Source organism: Pleuronectes platessa, chromosome 15, assembly GCF_947347685.1.
Source record: "Pleuronectes platessa chromosome 15, fPlePla1.1, whole genome shotgun sequence".
In the NCBI taxonomy this organism is placed as follows: Eukaryota; Metazoa; Chordata; class Actinopteri; order Pleuronectiformes; family Pleuronectidae; genus Pleuronectes; species Pleuronectes platessa.
In genome coordinates, this window is record NC_070640.1 from 5,019,236 (window position 1) to 5,037,311 (window position 18,076).

An 18,076-nucleotide genomic window follows, 5' to 3' on the forward strand; every position below is an offset into this window, starting at 1 on the left:
AGCAGCCTCATCTTTTCTGTTTCCACTCACACAGATGATATTCAAGCAGATGTGAAAAGCTCCATCAGCTTCAGATTCTGCAGGAGCTCAAGATGATGTCTGTGGATGTGATTGTAGATTTCAAGTTTGGGATTTGATGCCATCGTGAGGTGGTTTTGTGGTATTGAACCCGAATATTCTTTGTTTTTCAAGTATTTGTTGCAGAGCTAAACGAGGGAGGAGGAGGAGGGGGAACTTGTGCATGCTGCAAAAATGTGATTTGTATTCATTTTAGGTTTTATGCTCACTTTTATTGGGGAAAGTGTCCGTGTGAGTGATGGATGCAGTTGCATGAGACTGTGTTGTTAGTCTGTGTGAGTCTTTCTGAGTCAACAGGTGAGTCTGCACGCTAATGACTGAGAAGAGGAATAACATCCTCTGCTTCCAGTAACTCGGCTCCGCAGCCCAACGCACGCTTCACGTGGTCACTGACTAATTCAGAGATCAGACACTTTCTCCGTCACTTTCTACAACAGGAGAAGAAACTATGTGCTGACCTCCTCTGAGCTTCAGGCTTCACTCTGCAGACTCTGCTTTTTCCACAGCGGCAACAAGAGGTCCCACAAACTGGGAGTGTGGATCCCGTCCCATCAAAGTCTGCTTTATTTAAAGTTAATTAAAGCTTCTACAGAACATGCAACGTTTTTATACCATGTCCCTCTTTCTTCCTTGGAGGCTTGAGTTTAAACATTTGCAGATATAAAATGTTTCTCTTAGTTTAGCTTTAGTTCTTATTGTAAATATTAATACTTTTTTATCATATGTAATGAGTAGCATACCTCTGCTAAGGCCCAACAGTCCCTGTATGAAACCACATTTAAATTCATTAGATCCAGATTTGTATTTGGATCTTTACCAAATTGCAAACATTCATAGATTTCAGTCCCTTTAATATGTGAACACAGTTCCTGGATCAGCTCCCTGTTCCAGATCTGCAACAAGATATAATGTTTCTTCCCTGACGTCAGTTTCATGGTTTCTGTCCACTTGCTTTTGTGTAAAATGCAAACTAACAAACAAACCTTTAACAAGGTAAGTTAATAAGTTTTATTTGACAATTTATTTTTCAAAAGTGAATGTCCAGATATGAAATTCAAGTAGTTTTACCGACTTGTCATGCTCACTTCTCCAATAAGGAGCTATATTGTAATTTCCCTTCTCACACATGGATGAAACTACTGCACAAATAAGAGAATACTCAATAAATGCACTTGATGTCATTACTCAAAATTAAATACACAATTAAAGTGCCTCATTATCATAATTAGAAGACATTGGCCAACGGGAGTGTGGTGGCTGCAGGCTGTAATTTGGGTGGACAGCCGTGTACACACACATCTTCAGTAGCAGCAGCTGTGGTGAGTTGTGTTATGTGATTATACTGGTTGCTTGTCCGCAAGCTGTAAAACATTCCTGTATTTAACTCACATAGGATAGAAGAGAAAGAAGAAAGTGGACAAACCACTGCGACGTGTTCAACAGGTAGTGACTCAGACTGGCATAAAAAAAAACACACACACAGAACCAACAGCTGGAAAACTCGTTCCCGAGCTCCTCAAACTCACCATGAGTAAAATGTTCCCATGTGGAATTTTACACCACAGTCGACAGAGTTTCTTTTGGCTTCTCCTTTTTTTTTTAACAGTTTCCCACCTATTCATTAATAAAATGTTCACTCTTTCCCTCGGATTCACTTCCCACCTCCCTCCTCTGACTGGGACTGCAGAGGCTTCAGTGTTTAGAGGAGAAATCTTGCTGTTGAGGGCCCAGTAAAGGATTATTTTATCTAATCCTTATCTTATCTTATCCTCCTGTCATGTCGCCTGCAGGTGCATGATGGACTGTAGTCACTTTGGCTTGAGCTGTATCATCTAAAAAGTGTTCTCATGGCCACACAGCCTCAGATATGGATCTGTGTTAATCCCGTTAAAAAGCAATTATTGCATATATCTATATATTATAGTTTGTATTACTTTAAACTCTCACAAAAACAATTAATTTTAAATTCATACCACGTGCTATAGTTGAAAATGTTCTGACAAGTTGTAGGGGGATGAAAAGCTGCAGGTCATAGTGCCACAGTTTCATGTTGCTGTTATTGTTTACATGCTATTTTCCGTATTTTAAAAGGTCATTAATCTGTCTATTGCTGGGGAGAGAACTCTCTTAAAATTAAAAGTATAAAGAAATTAAAGTCCTTTCTCCATCTGATTCGGATCTGATCAGAGTGACATTACTGCTGCGTCCACAGGAGGGCAGCGGTTCTTGAAGTCATCAGGTTTGTATCTCTTACCCTTGGATTCTAAAGGTTTATAGGGACCGGAATCAATTTGAAAATCTAAGTCACACTTGAGTTACTTGAGCTAATGTTCAACCATCAGCAGCAGAAACCTGCACAGGTCACCTGCAGGCTCCCAGAGCTGGGTGGCAGGTCAAGGTAAAAGGGAGAACTCTCACTCTGCCTCTATTTCCAGGCACGATATATATATATGAGAGGTCCCTTTCAAAAGGAGAGGCACATAAGTACCTGCCTGGAAATTTGTTATGTTAGAATGTGTCTTTCATTTCAACACTATTTAATTGATGTGTGAATAACTGTTCTCGCCTTTCCGCCTTTAAATAAGGAGGAGTAGAGTTTATGATGGCGCCCCCCTGTGGACAGTACGGAGGGCCGCACAGCATCTGGTCCAGTAGCAGCGTTGTTTAACTCGGTGACCATTTATTATACATTATCATTATAACTCTTTACTTATTGATGCTGCTTGTTGTTGTTGTTGTTGTTGTTGTTGTAAGCAAACTCCAAGCACTCACTCTATTTAATTGCATTTTACTTCAATGAACTCTTGGTCTTATTTGACAGGGAGAGATAACTGTTGCATTGAATCTCTATATAAGTCGTACAATAATAGATCAATAAATGTAACAATGTTTGACATTTGTTTGTTTTCTGATCTTTAATCTGCTTTTAATTTGTTCCTATTGTTTGCCTTCAATTATCCACTTTTCATCTAGAAAAGCATTTTGTAACTGTGATTAAGAAAAATGCTACACAAAGTAAAATAAAGTTAAAAATAAGTAATTAAATAAACAAGTGAGATATTAAGGTACTTAAATATAAGTACATAACTACACACGTGTATAAATCCCAAAGAAAAACACTTCATAATAATAAAAACACTAAATACAAAAAAAGGAATATGACAGTGGTGAAGATTAACACTTTTTTTCTTGTGAGAAGTGATCCATCTGCTTCTATCTAGACGTTCTTCGCGGTGAAGTGCGTCTGTTAAATGAGTCCCACCTGTGTCGTCAGTTCCGTCAAACGTTCCTGTCCGCTCCGATAGACAGAAGATAGAGGATTATTCTCGGGGCGTCCGGGACAAACGCATTGAGAATTAAACCCCCCCGTCGCCATGTTATTCAAAAATCACTATTAACTATTTATTTAGTTGATTGTTTTCCTGACGGCGGACTGAGAACCGAGGGCACGTCGGTCTCCTGTGAGCCGCGCACGGACTGGGATGCACCGTTAGCTAGCTGTTAGCTTCCTCGCTAGCTTCCCCCCGGACGGCTCCGCTGCAGAGACGGGACCCAGATCACCGCGAGTCACCGTAAGTCCAACCGCGTGTTACCGGGGACAAGGCTCTCTGTCCCGGGTCAGGACCTTAAGTGTGTAATCACCGTAAATCAGCTGGTGTTTTAAAACCGTGGAGCCGCAAATTCTCCCTTTTTCTCCACCAGCTGCTCTGGGAACAGCTGGAAACGGGCCCGGTTCTCCTCCTGGGAAGCGAACATGTATTTGCACGTTCTTGGAAAGATGGAGATTGTGTTAAGTTGTGTTTTGCTGCCATCTGGATCCCTCGGTGTGTTTCTGATGCGCTGATCCCGAACAGGCGTCTCCTTCTGCGGGGTGGGAAATAACAGTTCACCTGTGCTGGTGCACCTGTCAGCTCCCAGTGGAACCAGTGGCGGTGACAGCCACCAGCCTTCAACCCTGTTACTTCACTTTAAGCTCAATACTATTCCTTTATTATGATTATTTTACATGTGCAACCAAGGTGCAGTTATTAGGATTTATTTATTATTAGGATCGTGCAGGGCAGTAAAACAACATCAAGGATTCTCACAATGTAGTTTCAGGAGCAATACAGCAAATAGTGTTTATTATTTTTGCAAACACACTGAAGATATATTCCACGTTATTGATTTATCTCATATTTATAACATATTTAACTGTTTTTGTCATTCTCTTACCTTACAGGAGAGTTTATATACACTCAGGAGAAGAAATCCCCAAACCCTTAAAATCTAAAATAAATAATATTAATTGTGATGATTATCGATATTAACTGATATGATATTTTAACGTGATGTTGTGTTTGGCCTTATCGTCCAACCCCTTGTGATTATAAAGTTAAATGTCTCACTCTGTCATGCCTGATAAAAGTAAACTATATGATGCATTGTCTTTACGATGCAACATGCAATATCATATTATTCTCTTCTTCCAATGAAGCACATTATCTGTTATTAATGGTGAATACACATAACTTATAATAGACTGTTAATAATTAGCCTCATCTCTTCACTTCTCACGTTGACTTCCTTCAGAGATGAGACTCCAGGTCGAGCCTCTTGAGGACTGGACGGGCCTGTTTCAGAGGCAGCGTTATGCAAAGCAGCGGAATTTGGTTATTTGGTCTTTGGAATTTTCTGGTAAAACATCTTTACTAAGCGTCAATGACAAACCAATAAGCTGCAGTACAGTTAAACTCAATTAATGTGGACGTTTATCACATTTGAATATCAAACAGCTCCGTAGTGAGCTGCGTCAGACGAGAGGGTTTCGTGTGTTTGAGTGTTGTTGGCCAAGGGAAGGACATCAGTCCTAAGATGTCTAGAGTCAACAGAGACGTGTCATTTATCAGGAAGCGGACAGGGCATGGCAACGTGTGCGTTTCCAATAGGGACACAGACTTAGCTGAGGTCAGAGGAAATGTAAACAAGCCTTATCCCTCCAGGTAACAATAGGGATGCCATTAAGTGCCCCAACTGTCGTAAACCTGTCTTATACGTTTGCATTTCTGTGAGTCATGTCCTGGCACCAAGCTTTAAAAACTAAAACTAGTTTAGTTATTCTCTTACTTTACTTTCCTAAGACTCCTTCAACATAAACTTATAAATTCTGGTATGGTGCACATTTGTCTCTTGCAAATCATGTTTCTAACAAATGCTACATATAATTTATATTTCTTGAAGATCTGCAATCAGAATTTGTTTTTCAAATAAGAACAGAATAATCATAATGACACGGTGGCATATCTGCTGGTTAAATAATTTAATGGATTCAGTTATTTAGATGGTAATCAGAGGCTGGAGCAACAAGCTCTGCTTTGTCACTGACGCATTTATTTATTTTACCCTCTAGACCAGACCACCTCACCTCACTGTTTAGTTTCCCACATGCAGGACGAGAAGAGAGTCAGTCTAAATCCTGTCCTAGTGAGTGCAGTGATTTTTAAAGCTCTCACAGTCCACAACAGATCAGGGAACAATCTGTGTAACCAGTCATCAAATGGCAACAACAAGCATGTCACATTCTCAGAACAGCAGCCGATTGTTCTTCATGATAAAAACATGTTTATCCTCAGATCTACAGTTTCCAGGCGTTTTCTGTCGTTCACAAAACATCTTCTGTATTATTAGATTTAGTAAATTTCTCTCTTTGCATTCTGCTGCTGTATTTGTGAGAGTTTCTCCATGTGTCCTCTTTACTTGTTAAACCTCCATCGTGCTCTGCAATGTGAAAACTGTGATAATAATTCCTCCTGTGTCACAAGCAGCTCATATCGACCCCAGTTAAGTTTCTGTGGGAGTGAATTCATTAAGCGGTGCATCTGTTACTCAAGTCCAAACCACAAGTAGCAGCAATACTCCAGCTCACCAGACATGTTGTTATATATAAATATATGTAGTTGTAAAGCCTATTAGAAATGACCAGATAGTATTGATGAAACATTTAGTTGTGTCTGGTCCTGTGCAGCGTGCGGCTGCTGCTAACCTGCAGCCCTTCATTAGAGCAGAACCGAGTGGCCACTCCAAGACGGCTCATTGTGGCCGGCGTTTCATCGGTGTGTGGTTTCTCCTCCGAGCGGTGGCCTTGCTCTTTGAAAACCACCTCACCGCTTGTTTACGGCAATTATATCCCCATCTGCCCAATGACTGGTCTGTTTAGACTACGCTCTTTGGTCTCTCCTCTTCAAAGCAGCATTAAAGCCTCACTGGTTTTCCATCGCTACCTTTTTCACTTTATTTACATGCAGCGGTTTGTTGTATCCACTCTCTCACTCTCTCTCTCTCTCTCTCTCTCTCTCCTTCCCCCCCCCCCAGGACCAGTGCATTATGACAGAGAGCATTATGAGTAAAGCTGCCACAATGGAGATTCCTATCAACAGCAACGGGGACACGGGGACACTAACAGAAGACGACAGCCTTGAACAGGTGGGTCACTGAGGTGGGACGTGTGGACACGACCCTGCACAGCTGCTGTTTACCTATTTAAAGCTATTACTGAAGGAATCAATGTGCAAAGTGTTTGAGTTTATGCACAATCGATCCCAGGTCAACAAAAGACACTAAAAAAACAAAAGACTAATCTCAGAGTCTTATTTATTTACTTAGTTAGAGAAAAAACACATTAGACCTGTTGTCTTTCTCCGGAGCAGCTTCATAACTTGATGATTTATTCAAAGACAGTATTTCCCCTGAGGGTCACCCTGTGAGAGAACATGAAGAAAACCAATCCGACATATATGAGGCCAGCTGTAGTGTCATGGGTTATCATGGTGGGAAGGATAACTGCGTTCCTTCAGTTGTATGAAGTTGACATAGCGGGTTCTGGGTATTGTTCCCGGCTATCACAAGATAAGCCGAGTCAGCTGACTCCTTTCCCACAGCAGTACCACTCTGTGTTAAATGTACAGAACAACTTAGGACTCGCACTGTGTCCTAAATGGAGTCTGTGAGTCACTTACTGTTTTTATCTCCCTCTGCCTTATCTTACCTTAAGAAGAATCTTAAACTATATTCAGAATCAGAATCCGAAAGTATTTATTGAAAGGAGGTTTACACCTACAAGGAATTTGCTCTGGTTATTGGTACATACAATGAACATAGAAACATAAAAACATAAAAACAATAAATAAAACACACATAAGAAAAGCAATAAAAAGAAACCATATATATTTACTCACTATTTACTTCTTATTTACTCCCTTTCTCTAATATTTATACAAAGTAACATTTATTTAGACATAAACATCTAAATAAAATATATATAATAGATAAAAGATATAAAAAGTGAAATGCAAGATTCCAGTCCCTTTCTGTGAAATAACATATTTCTCAGTGTTGTGGTATCATGTACTGTGTTTCACACACTACTTGAAGTCCTTGTGTTCCTTAGCTTTGGTTAACTACAACTGTGGAGAGGGATCCCACTGGGAAATCAGGTGTCGGAGTTCAGGTGTCTCCTTGGGAACCAGTTGTTCCCATTAACAGCTCAAGTGGCCTCATGTTCGGTGTTTGCAGAAAAGCAGAAACACCTCTAGTGAGTTTGCTTCACCTGAACACTAGGGTGTCAAACTAAGAAGCTTAATTCTCAGGTGGATGTTTCTCTGCAGGTTGGATCTATTCATTTGAGGAAGAATCTTTTGTGGGCTCAGATACATTTAGTCTCCCCCCTCCTCAGGAGTGTCATCGTCAGATAGGATGGAATGACAGTGAGACGCAGGGCGAGCGAGGCGTCACTGGCTGTTCTCTCTCCTACATCCTCCGGCCGCACCTTGTTATACAAACACCAAAGATCCTGGTGGAGGCTCGAGCAGTTAATTGTTATTTGCTCACCAAATTGTGGGTGGCTCCTCGTGGAGTAACATCAAAGAACTTAGAAAACCACTCAGCCATTTGTCGCAGCTTGTACAGTGAAGAAGTCTCTGTTTACTGGCCGCGTCTCGACTGGCTTCACTGGTTAGTGCTGGATATCAACCAGTTGTCATAGCAACCCCGCAATTAATCTGTAACTGGCCGTGCTTTGTCCTCGGGGGTGAAAGCCCTCGGAAACCAGATAGAGATCAGCTGTGCACGGTTCACAGCTGCAGGGGGTTCTGCTGCTCGTGCACGTGGAGGTGCAGATTGACAGGTGGAGGTCGAGCTGAAGCCTTTCAGGTTCCCGACGCTCTGTATCAGAGCCCGGAAGCTGACTGGCAGCTTGATGGTGTCACAGAGAATCCACTGCCAACAGCGTCCTGGCAGAGGGGGCCGGTGCATCAGAGTGGATCACTGCTGCCTTTTAGCAAATTGATCAGCATTTTGAGACGGTTTTATGGTTTCACGCAGTTTCTCAGAGGTGATACTCCCCCTTTGTTTTGTTAGAATTAGATTGTTTTATGAAATATTGAAAAATAGCTGCTGTAGGATTCTGTTTATTGTAAGAAATCTGCACCAAAACAGGCGGAACTCTTTCTTAAGCCCAGAAAACCTCGCTCTAATATCACAGCCGGATTATTTTAGGGTGACGTCAAGGTGCTGTACTTTCCATCATCTTAGGGACCAGGCGCTGTGTCAACAGAGCGTCCAGGGAGGGATCAGTGGTTGAACAGATGCCACAACACGAGGAAGGCCTCTCAAATAAAGCGTTAGACACTGAATGAAAGAGACGAGAGTAAAATAACTTTCTTTGCGTGAGGTTCGATTTTAAAAAACAGTTATTGTAGAAATTGGGCACTGTTACTTTGATTGGCTGCTACGAGCACAACCAACTGTAATTGGTTTTTGCTCTCCCGACAATCAAAGTGTGCCACCAGGAGTTTGGCTCAGATTTGAGGTTTGTGTGGAAATTTGAGTGTGTCCCAGTTTCTTCTTTTTTCTTTATTTAATTTTCCCCATTTTATGTCGATGTCACTTTTAATGTCTGTACATGAATAGATGATTTATTTAGGGTTGAACTAGATTCAGTGGAGTCTTTTGTCCAGACAGTGATGGAAGAATATCAGGGCTTAGCTTGGAGTAGCAAGTTAGAAATGGAAAGTGGTGAGCTCCAAGCCGCTGACAGATGAACCCTGCTCCGACCCATCACTGCTCTCCGTGTCACATCCCCGCTGTGTGGACATCACAATGATTTGTTTCTGGGATTTCTTTTTGACATCGTTCTATCTTGTTTCATGACCTCAGACATGGATTTTTATTTCTTTTTGTCTTTTTTTTTTGTCTTTTTTGTTTTGTTTGTGTTGTGTTTGTCAACCTTCTCCCCCCCTCCCTCCTCCCCTCCCTTCCTCCTTCCCTCCATCTCTGTGCAGGCTGCAAATCTGCAGTGGAGCTTAGATGAGAAAGTAGGGAGCTCCAGAGGCACCAGGGTGAGCAGGCCATTTGTGTGTGTGTGTTTGTGCTATGTTATGTCGTTGTGTAGCAACGCTCAGTGGTTTGACTTAATGTAGCATTAAATTGCCTCGCATCGTGACATTGGTTTATTTCACGAAATGTCAGATACTTCCTTTTTATTACAAACCACTGTGCGACTAACTTTAGCTGGAGGGAGTCTCCCAAACATGTTTTGAGAGACTCCCTCAAAGTAATGGGTGCTAACAAAATAGCTGACGGCTAACACTTAGAACACAACATGAAAATATGTCAACATTACCTAGATTCTGTATGTGTGTGTGTGTGTTCACCTGGGTGACGTGTGAGGCTGCATCCACACCACTATGTTTTAGTTACAAAATGCATCTCTGTTGTGTTTACACCAACCATCCAATGGCATTCACGCTCAACACTGATGGGCCTATTTTAGTTTGAGATGTGTTTTAGTGCAGAGAAAGGAAAACGGATCTTTTCTACACTACAGATTTGTTTTATCTAATATTTTCCCCTCCACATGACATTCATTCAACACAATATACAAATTACTACCACAAACCAGCATGCCGTGCCAGTAGGTGGCGATAGAGAACGCTGTTGTACAATAATATTGTACGAGCCAGATGTCTGTGAATGGTGCAGCATTTCCAAATATAGCTTCTAACTTGTAATTAGACCCAGAAGAGAAAACAGTACATGGCTGCCATGGTTGTTTCTTCTTTCTTATGCTCACTACACAAAGCAACAGTGATCCACTCTACATGTACACACAGAAAACAGAGGTTTTAAATATCTGCACTTAGGAAGACATTTGTAAAACCACAGCTATGGAAGGAGATTATTATAGGTACTAAAACGTATTAGTTTGGATGTAGCCTGAGTGTGATCCCTTTTTTATTTGTGTTGAAACAAGGTGGCAAACTAATACTCATCATGTCCTAATGCTGTAATGTTGATGGGCTTCACGTGTTCTGTTCTTTTATGTGTCAGTTATGTTTCAGTTATATAAACTTTGTGTCGTGAAAGTGTTATGTCTCAATGAGCAGAAAAGGCCCCTGAAGCAAATCTTTTATACATCTGTAGAAGTTCTTCATGCTCATTTCCCTCTGTTGGTTCCGTTTGACCTCCAACAGCACAAATCACAGCAGCTGTAGATTACAAAAAAAATCGTCTTCGTGTTTGTTTACAACAGGGAAATGGCGACTTCCCCTCTAGAGCTTTTCTTCTGTGGTTTTCTTGTCACAATCTTACTGCACAGACCCAGCCCAAGATTTCAGAAATGCTCCCATTTCATTTTCCGATTGGAAAACATGGGTCTTTGCTCCACGTGCAGTATTGAGCCCTGTTTACTCGTGGCACAGGCAGGAGAAGAACATTTGTTATAGGAAACTTACGGCTGTGCCAGAGTGAGAAATCAGTTTGGGCCAGATATCCCTTTTTTTTCCATTAAACCCCCCCCCCCCCCCCCTGTGAATGTTCTTCTCTTTACCAGATGACACACAAGCAAGAAGGCAGACAAAAGAAAACAGAGAGTTTAATTAAAGAAAACACACAAGTTGCATCATGGGGCTGGTAACACAGTTCCCCTCGTGATCCAGAGCCACACTGGAGCCTGGGACGGGGGGGGGGGGGGGGGGGGAACTAGTTTGCTCCAGTGTTTCCTGCTGTTCAGATCAGTGAAGTCACGGCTCGGGTTCCACTCTGTGCTCTAGAAGTCTTCTTGTTTGCTCTCAGCAGCATCACGGCTGGAGATTCTCTGTGTGGTTAATCATTGGTGTTTTTTTATGTCTTTCCTCCAAGTGTTTTTTTCCTGTTGGCACCTAGATAAGTTGAAGAAGTTAGACAACGCCTGGAGGCTGTGTTCTCACTAACCTTCATTAACTCAGTGGTGTCTGTCCCCCTCTAGTGACTAAGCCTCTAACTTATATTGTCTCCACTGACTGAATGTGACACTCGAGTCGTAATGTTTATACATATCCCCCCCCCCCAACCCCCCTTTCCCTTCCCTTTTGTTCTTCTTTTATTGTTTCTATGTGGCCGTTAAAACTTTGCAGGACCTGCAGCAGGTGATGGTGTCGGGTCCCAACCTGAACGAGACGAGCATCGTGTCAGGCGGGTATGGAGGAACAGCGGAGGGGATCATCCCCACCAGCTCAATCAAAGGTATCAAACTGTCGCTCTAATGACGTCCACTGTTGATGCTCCATCTCTGAGAGTGTTTGACTCCTCAGGCCTCCAATCAGCTTCCTCCGAGGAATCAGGCTGTGATGGATTTGTGATTACTGGTGGTCATATTGGGCTGGTTTCTCTCCTTCACTGTATCTGAATATGGTCCGTCTCACTCGAATCACATTTTCCTATGTGCAGGTAGGGGACACAGCAGGAGGAAAAGCCAGTAGAGTGCATACCTCTGCCAACTGTCCCCTTATGGAACCATATTTGGATCTGCACCAAATTTCACACACTCATAAATATCAGTCCCTTGTACTTGCCTGATTTTTGCCCACTCTCTCTCTCGCTCTCGCTCTCTTTCTGTCTCTCTCTCTCTCCCTCTCAGGGCCGGCTGTGCACTACAATGCAGAGTTTAACAAAAGGATCCCAGTTGAAGGATTAGGTAGCTTCATAGACACGTATAATGCAGAGCTCACATCCAAAATGTGATAAGAAACATTTGTGGTGACGCAGGACTTTTATAGAATCTAGACCAGTGGTTCCCTTTTGACACACAAGGAGGGTCGTGAGATGATTTCCTGAAACTATCATAATCATCATATTTTGGCCATAATTGTTCCAAAAGCTCAAACATACTAGTTAAACCTAAAATAAAAACCATGCATGATGTTCTGCCTCCACGTGGCCCCTGAGGTTATTATGGCAGATTAGTGACAGCATCAGTTACAGCAGGTTAATTCACAGAACCACAGGAAACACTGCGACATGTGCACATCGGTGACTTTCTGAGTTACGTCCTCAGGGATAAGTGCATGGGCTGAGAAGAAGTTTGGGAACCTCTGATCTAGACTTCTCAGGAACTGTTGGTTTTGTAGGAGCTTTTTACTACACATTTCACATTTTGGAAAGAAGTTCTTTATACGGAGTGAGTGTCTTTGGATAACTGGGAAACTGCTGCTCTGTCCCTTTTGATCAAGCTGTGTCTTTCGGTGGAGAAAGGTCAGGGTACTTATTTCTGCCTGGTGCTCTTTTTCTTGTATATTGTTGGTATTTTTCTAACACAACTTTTGCTTCACAAGTTTTTCCTCTTGTCTCTCTGGATGGTTCTTTTTGCTCGTCCTTCAGTGGGGCTTCACTTTTGTTTTTCACAGAATATCTTAAACGTCTCTGTAGCAAAGAGGAAACTGTATTTATTAATGTGTTAGTTTATCACCTTGAATATGTTGATCTTTTGGATTTTAAAAGCCTCCTCCAATTATTTTTATATATTATTTAATAAAGGACTAATCCGGTTTATTTGGCATCACACTGTTTAACACCGCTGCATTTCAAACTGCCCCCGTCTTCACCATTACTCATTCGTCTGCATTGTTCACTGATTGTCACTAAACGTTGTCTTTTCATCTTGTCTATCTTTGTCTTCCACCTCTCTATCACAACTCCCTCCCACACATTCCTCCTCGTCTTCCTCACCCTTTTGTTGTCTTACTTCTTCTCTGCATCTTACCCGCAAACTTCCTCCTACGTTGTCTTTCCATTTCTGGCTCGCTCATTCAACTTGATTAATTGCTTCATGTTTGAAACCGGAAATCCTTAAAAATTCCCATTATTTGAAAAACAAACATGTAAATCCCACTCCCTCCCCTAATTCACAACCCCTATTCATCCGAACCTTCCCCTACAACAACCACCCCTCCACTCTCACAGACCTGCGTATGAAGGCCAGGCGAGGTAGTGTTCCCTCAAACAGTTCTGTCATCCGCCACTTAGCCGGCCCGCCACATGAATACCAAGGTACTGGAGAAGGAAAGTGTGAAGTTACATGTTGAAACATCCAAAAGCCTCTGTATTGATAAACCAGGTCATTTAGCAGTGACTTAAAAATAGTATTTTCCCCTTTTATTAAAGAAAGAAGCTGGTTTCACTGTATTAAGGTTTTTTCCCTCAGTATTTCCTGCCACTTTAATTCTCTGCATATTCCTGCTACTAATTCTGCATGTTTCCTGGTGCTTAACGAGATCGTGGTGAAGGATTTGGGTTGTTAGAGAGCAGAACGGAACTTAAACACTTTATTTCCCTTTTTTCTGGGGTTAATCAGTATGTCTCATTATTTTCACCATGTTCTTTGTGTTTTTTACATTTTGATCTCTTCTCTTCTCAGGTCCCAACATGCACCACAGCAGCAGCAGCTCGTCGCTGACGGCGGACGAAGTGACCCGCGGTGTGGCTGTGGAGAAACTAGAAACAGTGAAGAAGTGGGGTTACAACACATACAAGGTCAGAGCTTCATGAGGATTTTATATTTCTGTGTCCTTGAGGAACGTCTGGGTGAATCGCTTCGTGTGACTGATGCTCCTGTGTCCTGTGTTCAGTGCACGAAGCAGATGATCTCGGAGCGGTTCGGTCGGGGATCCCGGACCGTGGACCTGGAGCTCGAGGCCCAGATCGAGGTGCTGAGAGACACTAAAAAGAAATATGAGAACATGCTGCGATTGGCCCGAGCGCTGACCAACCACTTCTACAACATGGTGCAGACGCAGCACGCGCTGGGAGACACGTTCGCTGACCTCAGCCAGAAATCTCCAGAGCTACGAGTGAGGCTTCCAAATTTAATCCCTTATTCTTTTATATCAGCTGTCCTAATATTTAGAGGCTTAAAAATGAAACAAGTTTATGTGAGGAGGGTGTATTGAACTTCATTGAATTCATTTGGTTTATTTAAATAGCTTTTAGCACCGTTTGTGTTTGACTGTTTGTGTTAAAGTTGTGTTGATCTTTGCAGGATGAGTTTGGCTACAACGCAGAGACTCAGAAGTTGCTGTGTAAGAATGGGGAGACTCTACTCGGTGCCGTTAACTTCTTCGTGTCGAGCATCAACACACTTGTCAACAAGACCATGGACGACACCCTGATGACTATCAAGATGTATGAAAATGCCAGGTAAGGACATGCAGCTGGTTACGAGCCAAGTGGAGCAGGATGAGAAAAGAGATTTGAACAAAACAAGAAACACAGATTGATATAATCCTGTAACATGTGCAAAATAAAACTAGAATATCAAGAATTCTATATTTATAAAAGGACCAAACAGAAAGTTTGTGTTTCTTAATCATTGTTGCCTCTTTTTCTTAAAACTGTGTTTAACGTGTTCTCTGCTTCTCTCAACAGACTGGAGTTTGATGCCTACCGGTCGGACCTGGAGGAGCTGAGTCTGGGTCCCAGAGACGCTGTAGCCATGGTCCGTATAGAGGCGGCTCAGCAGCAGTATCACGTTCATAAGGAGAAGTATGAACGCCTCCGCTCAGACGTCATCATTAAACTCAAGTTCCTGGAGGAGAATAAGGTGAGTTAGTGTGTTAGGCCTCCATCGGGTTCATCAGGCCACAAAGTAAAATAAATACATTCAAGAAAACTTAAACTTTTCTTTTTGGTAAACACACAAATAACTTCCCAAACTCTCCTGTGTCCCTCTCTCAGGTGAAAGTGATGCACAAGCAGCTCCTGCTCTTTCATAACGCCATCTCTGCTTACTTCGCTGGCAACCAGCAGCAGCTGGAGCAAACGCTGAAGCAGTTCAACATAAAGCTGAGGCCCCCAGGGGCCGACCAGCCCTCCTGGTTAGAGGAGCAATGAGAGGCGCCTGCTGGGCCTCACTCAGCCTCCGATTGACCACCTCCACCTGTTAACCTGTTGAAACCCCCCAACTTACAGAGGACCACTACAGAGAGAGACATGCAGACGACTGGATGGATGAAGAATGAAGAGCAGCGTGTGCCTGGATGACTGGACTGATGAATTACAGGGTATTATCGGTGAATGGTCTTAAAACAGCAGGAAATAGCGCGGCCAGTCTCATAAACAGTCAGAGGGCTTCTAGTGCCTCTCATCCCGACTCCCTTGTCTCACTTTAACCTTCTCCTTGTGCTTTTGTTCCCAGAGAAACTGTTCATCTCCTCCTCCCTCTCTTACCCACTTCCCTTGACCCCCTCCTATCAACACTACTTTGCCGTGTACGCTTGTGTTAGTCGTTTTTATGGCTATTGTTGTTCTCCTCAAGTGCTGAGTTCAAATTCAACCGCACGTCACGCAGCGCAGAACCAGAGATGGACGAGTCGAGGAGAAACAGCTGAAATCATCCAACACAACGCAAAGGCATCCAAACTCCTCCAAACTCCTCCAACCCCCCCCCCCCCCCCCCCCCCCCCCCCCTCGTGTGCCTCCTTGTATATGAGAAACAAATCAACGTACACGCGAGGGGGATTTGTGTGTCACACTGGAAAAGAAATGTGCAGATATTCTAACCAAGTACTGTTTCACTTTTGGAAATATTATCAAATGATCATTTGTAGCCTAAAAAATGAAAAACTGTTTTGTTTAGTATTTGTTAAATTTGACTGTCATCTCTTTTATTTTCTAATCATTTCAGTTTATTATTGGTCAGAGTGCAGGACAGGATCGCGTTAGAGCAGTGTGTGCTGGTGTGTAGACTGCGAGTGCTGCAGTGTGTAGTCTGTAATTATCAGAAATATTACACATTTTAACTAAAATAATTCAACTCATACAGTATCTTTGATTATTGTATTTAATTTGACGTGAGAGATGTGATGTCATGAAGACATGGCCCGAGGAGACATGTAGAGATGGGTGCACGTTTCTGTTTAGGTTTAATGGCGTCACTTCATTATTGAATTGTTTAAAAAGGAGGACTGTACATTTTCTTTGGTTTTACATAGATTATCTTTTGTGTTTTTTTAAGTTTGTCTTTTGAGTTAATGAGATCTTGCATTAATATCAAGGCCAGAGCCTGAACGATGTGGATTTTTAGGGGCAAAGGTCAATGCCTATGTTAGGAAGTAAAACATTTCCAATACTAATATATTGATTGGGTCTATATAAATATATATATATACATATGTTTACAAAACTTAGCGGTGATTCCTAAGATGTTGATATCAAACTCAATTAAAGCCGGTTTTCCACTGGTGCACTCACTATGAATATGGATTTAATCATCATTTACTCCCGGCTCAAACAACTCTGCAGTCGACTCGGGTTTTAATCGGCTCCGATCGGCAGTGATGGAAATGTGACACCAGGGTGAACTGACATTAGAACATGACGCACTGAAGGAAAGAAACAGACAAACTCCTTTTATTTGCAATTAAAGGGGTTTACCAGCATTTAAAAAACCTGTGTATGCCTGCTAATTGTGGTGTAAAAGTTGTTATATATTTTAGGCTTGATATTTTACAGTTTAACCATAAACTATATTACAAATACAACCAAATATATTGAACCTAAACTTGAAAATTAACCCTTTTTTTGCGTAAAATATAATCAGAAATGTACGTCTTTTCATTATCACGAATTCTGAAAAACAATTTCTCATATCAGCAAACAAAACAAATGCTCATATTAGCTTTTTCTAATCTAGAATCATATCTTTCAGTATATATATCTGTTTGTTTACCTTTTCTTCACACTGAAGATTTCTGTAGCTCCACGATCACTAACACTAACATTTCAACAGAAACTCGTTCTGATGGTGATTGTCACACTAATGATTCTTCATTCGTTTTATTTCCTGTGACTAAAACATTTCTGTAGTAAGATAACAGCAAACAATCATGAATTGTTGACAGTTAAGAGAAGGAATCGCTGTGTAACACAGAATGTTTTATGTCACTGTATTTATTATGCTCATCATATGTGTTAATCTGTCGGAACTTCTGATTTGTGCAAATTACTTTTAATGTTTATGAGTAAATTAAGTTCATGGTAACACACAGAATATCCAAATCTGCATTGGATCTACACCGAAAAGAAATTCTGAGATCCAAAGTGTCGGTGCAGGAAAGTGATGGAGGGAAATGGATTTAATTTCATAAAAAATGGATCCTAAGATGTATTTCTCTGCTTGTGTTTTCTGAATTCTTTCGTCAACTGGGTGTATTTTGTTGTGGCATATAAAGAAAAATCTCTCTTGACACTATTATGGCTAAAGTTGCAGTTTCCCAGCTCCTGGTCTGTTCGACCGTCACTCAGCAATATCAACAAAAATGTGACTTTGTTTGTTTCCTGACCCGCCCACTTCGAAATTCCTCTCCCTCGCACCAAAATGAAGATTTATGAAATGAGATATTTTATTTGTGTACAATCAATATTTTTTTTAGGTTGAGCTGGTGTATTGTACATGGTTGCACATACTGGTATTTAAGGTGATAAATTAAGTTGTGTCATGGATCGATGTAGTACTCTGCCTTTATTCCCTCACTCAGACCTGAACTGTCCCAATTCACCCCGAGGGAACAAGAAATAAAAAATACACGTTTTCAAATGATCTTGTTGTATTTACTGTTTTGTCCTCTGTGTCGTTTGTGTCGCACAGTGGTGAACTTTCTGTTTTATCTCCAACAGCAGCTGGATATAGTCAAAACCAGTCATCCACAGG

General features: G+C 41.7%; 1 protein-coding gene across 4 annotated transcripts; it reads left to right on the top strand.

The window, feature by feature from the left end:
* The first annotated feature begins 3,366 nt into the window (after positions 1-3,366).
* On the top strand, positions 3,367-15,797 carry arfip2b (ADP-ribosylation factor interacting protein 2b). 4 transcript variants are annotated; one of them, XM_053441733.1, is made up of 10 exons: positions 3,367-3,650; positions 6,430-6,540; positions 9,396-9,452; positions 11,508-11,616; positions 12,011-12,067; positions 13,787-13,902; positions 13,998-14,219; positions 14,408-14,565; positions 14,794-14,968; positions 15,103-15,797. In XM_053441733.1, exons 2-10 carry the CDS (start codon positions 6,442-6,444, stop codon positions 15,256-15,258), a joined length of 1,149 nt encoding a protein of 382 aa, XP_053297708.1. In that variant the 5' UTR covers positions 3,367-3,650; positions 6,430-6,441; the 3' UTR covers positions 15,259-15,797. The 4 variants fall into 4 exon arrangements, with proteins under 4 accessions (XP_053297708.1, XP_053297709.1, XP_053297710.1 ...); XM_053441734.1 differs by lacking the exon at positions 12,011-12,067; XM_053441735.1 differs by lacking the exon at positions 9,396-9,452.
* Positions 15,798-18,076: the final 2,279 nt, after the last annotated feature.